General features: G+C 41.3%; 1 protein-coding gene across 1 annotated transcript in view; it reads left to right on the forward strand.

Moving 5' to 3' along the window:
* Nucleotides 1-231: 231 nt before the first annotated feature.
* USP22 (ubiquitin specific peptidase 22) overlaps nucleotides 232-1,468 on the forward strand; it is a 56,051-nt gene continuing 54,814 nt past the window's right edge. Inside the window, exon 1 of the mRNA XM_006773951.2 lies at nucleotides 232-403. Within this exon, the coding sequence (XP_006774014.2) occupies nucleotides 262-403 (142 nt within the window). The 5' untranslated portion in view covers nucleotides 232-261. The remainder of the gene's footprint in view (nucleotides 404-1,468) is intronic.

Genomic DNA, 1,468 nt, shown 5'->3' on the forward strand with positions numbered 1-1,468 from the left:
GCACATCGAGGGAGCTCACAGATTTTGGTGAATTGTGGACTGTTTTCTTACATGGAGGTAGTTTTGAGCTAAATGAAGGAAGTGCCTTCGGGGGCGTGGGGGCCATTGAATGTATGAACAGAATGATCTTTTAGCAAAATGAGACTTTGAGGAAAGTCCCTGCTTCCCCTCCCGCCCATGCTGTGCCCCTGTGGATGGACCCCCTGGCTCGCCTTGCATATTTCTCTCTGAGGACTGGTGCTGGTTTTCATTCTCTTCTCTATGTTCCAGGCCAAGTCCTGCGTCTGCCACATCTGTGGAGTCCACATGAGCAGGCTGCACTCCTGCCTCCACTGTGTCTTCTTTGGCTGTTTCACGAAGAAGCACATTCACGAACATGCCAAGTCCAAACGGCACAACTTAGGTAAGGCACCCTCTGCTACAGTATTGGGAAGAGTTACTGCCCTCCCTGCTGTCTGGGTTTAGATTTGCAGTTCCACTCTCTCAAAGGTCCACTTCTTTTGTCTAAAATAATTTGTGGCGTTCTTTTGTGACACTTCACGGGGAAATGAAAGATAAAGTGAACTCAAACAGATCGTTTTACCCAGCTTGCCTGTGGCATTTAAGTTGGTGATGTAATCTTTTATATATATATACATATATATAAATATATGTATGTATATATAAATGTATGTATATATATACATACATATGTATGTATATATAAGTGTACATATATATATACACACACACACACACATATATATGTGTGTTTGTGTGTGTGTATATATTGTTTAATTGATTTCAGAGAGGGAGAGAGAGATAGAAACATCAATGATGAGAGAGAATTATCAATTGGCTGCCTCCTGCACACCCCACATTGGGGATCAAGTCCACAACCTGGGCATGTGCCCTGACCGGGAATTAAACCGGTGACCTACTGGTCGACATTCAACCACTGAGATATGGTGGCCAGGCGGTGATGTGATATTTAATTATAAATTGTGATGGCTGACCCCTTTTATCCTGCTAACATTCTTTGAAAAGTGTTTTTTCTTTAATGGATTATTAGAGCCTCAACTTTCCCTTTGAAAAACATAGTTAGCATTTAGGTTAGACAAATATTCACAAAGAAAGATCTTAAATGCGGTATTAGGTTACTGATGTTAACATGGAGTTAGGAACCTAGGCGATTTTTTGCTTTCAGTAATGGATTTTATTGTTCTGAGTAATACAAATTCATGAACATACTCACAGCACTGTGGCATCCGGATAGGGCTCCCTTTTGTACTTACAGATGGAAACTCTCATGTGTGTAACTTCACGTAAAGCAGTGGTTCTCCACCTTCTGGCCCTTTAAATACAGTTCCTCATGTGTGACCCAACCATAAAATTATTTTTGTTGCTACTTCATAACTGTCATGTTGCTACTGTTATGAATCGTCATGTAAATATCTGATCTGCAGGATGGTCTTAGGCGACCCCTGTG

The sequence above is a fragment of the Myotis davidii genome, unplaced genomic scaffold, assembly GCF_000327345.1.
Source record: "Myotis davidii unplaced genomic scaffold, ASM32734v1 scaffold207, whole genome shotgun sequence".
NCBI classification, from domain to species: Eukaryota; Metazoa; Chordata; class Mammalia; order Chiroptera; family Vespertilionidae; genus Myotis; species Myotis davidii.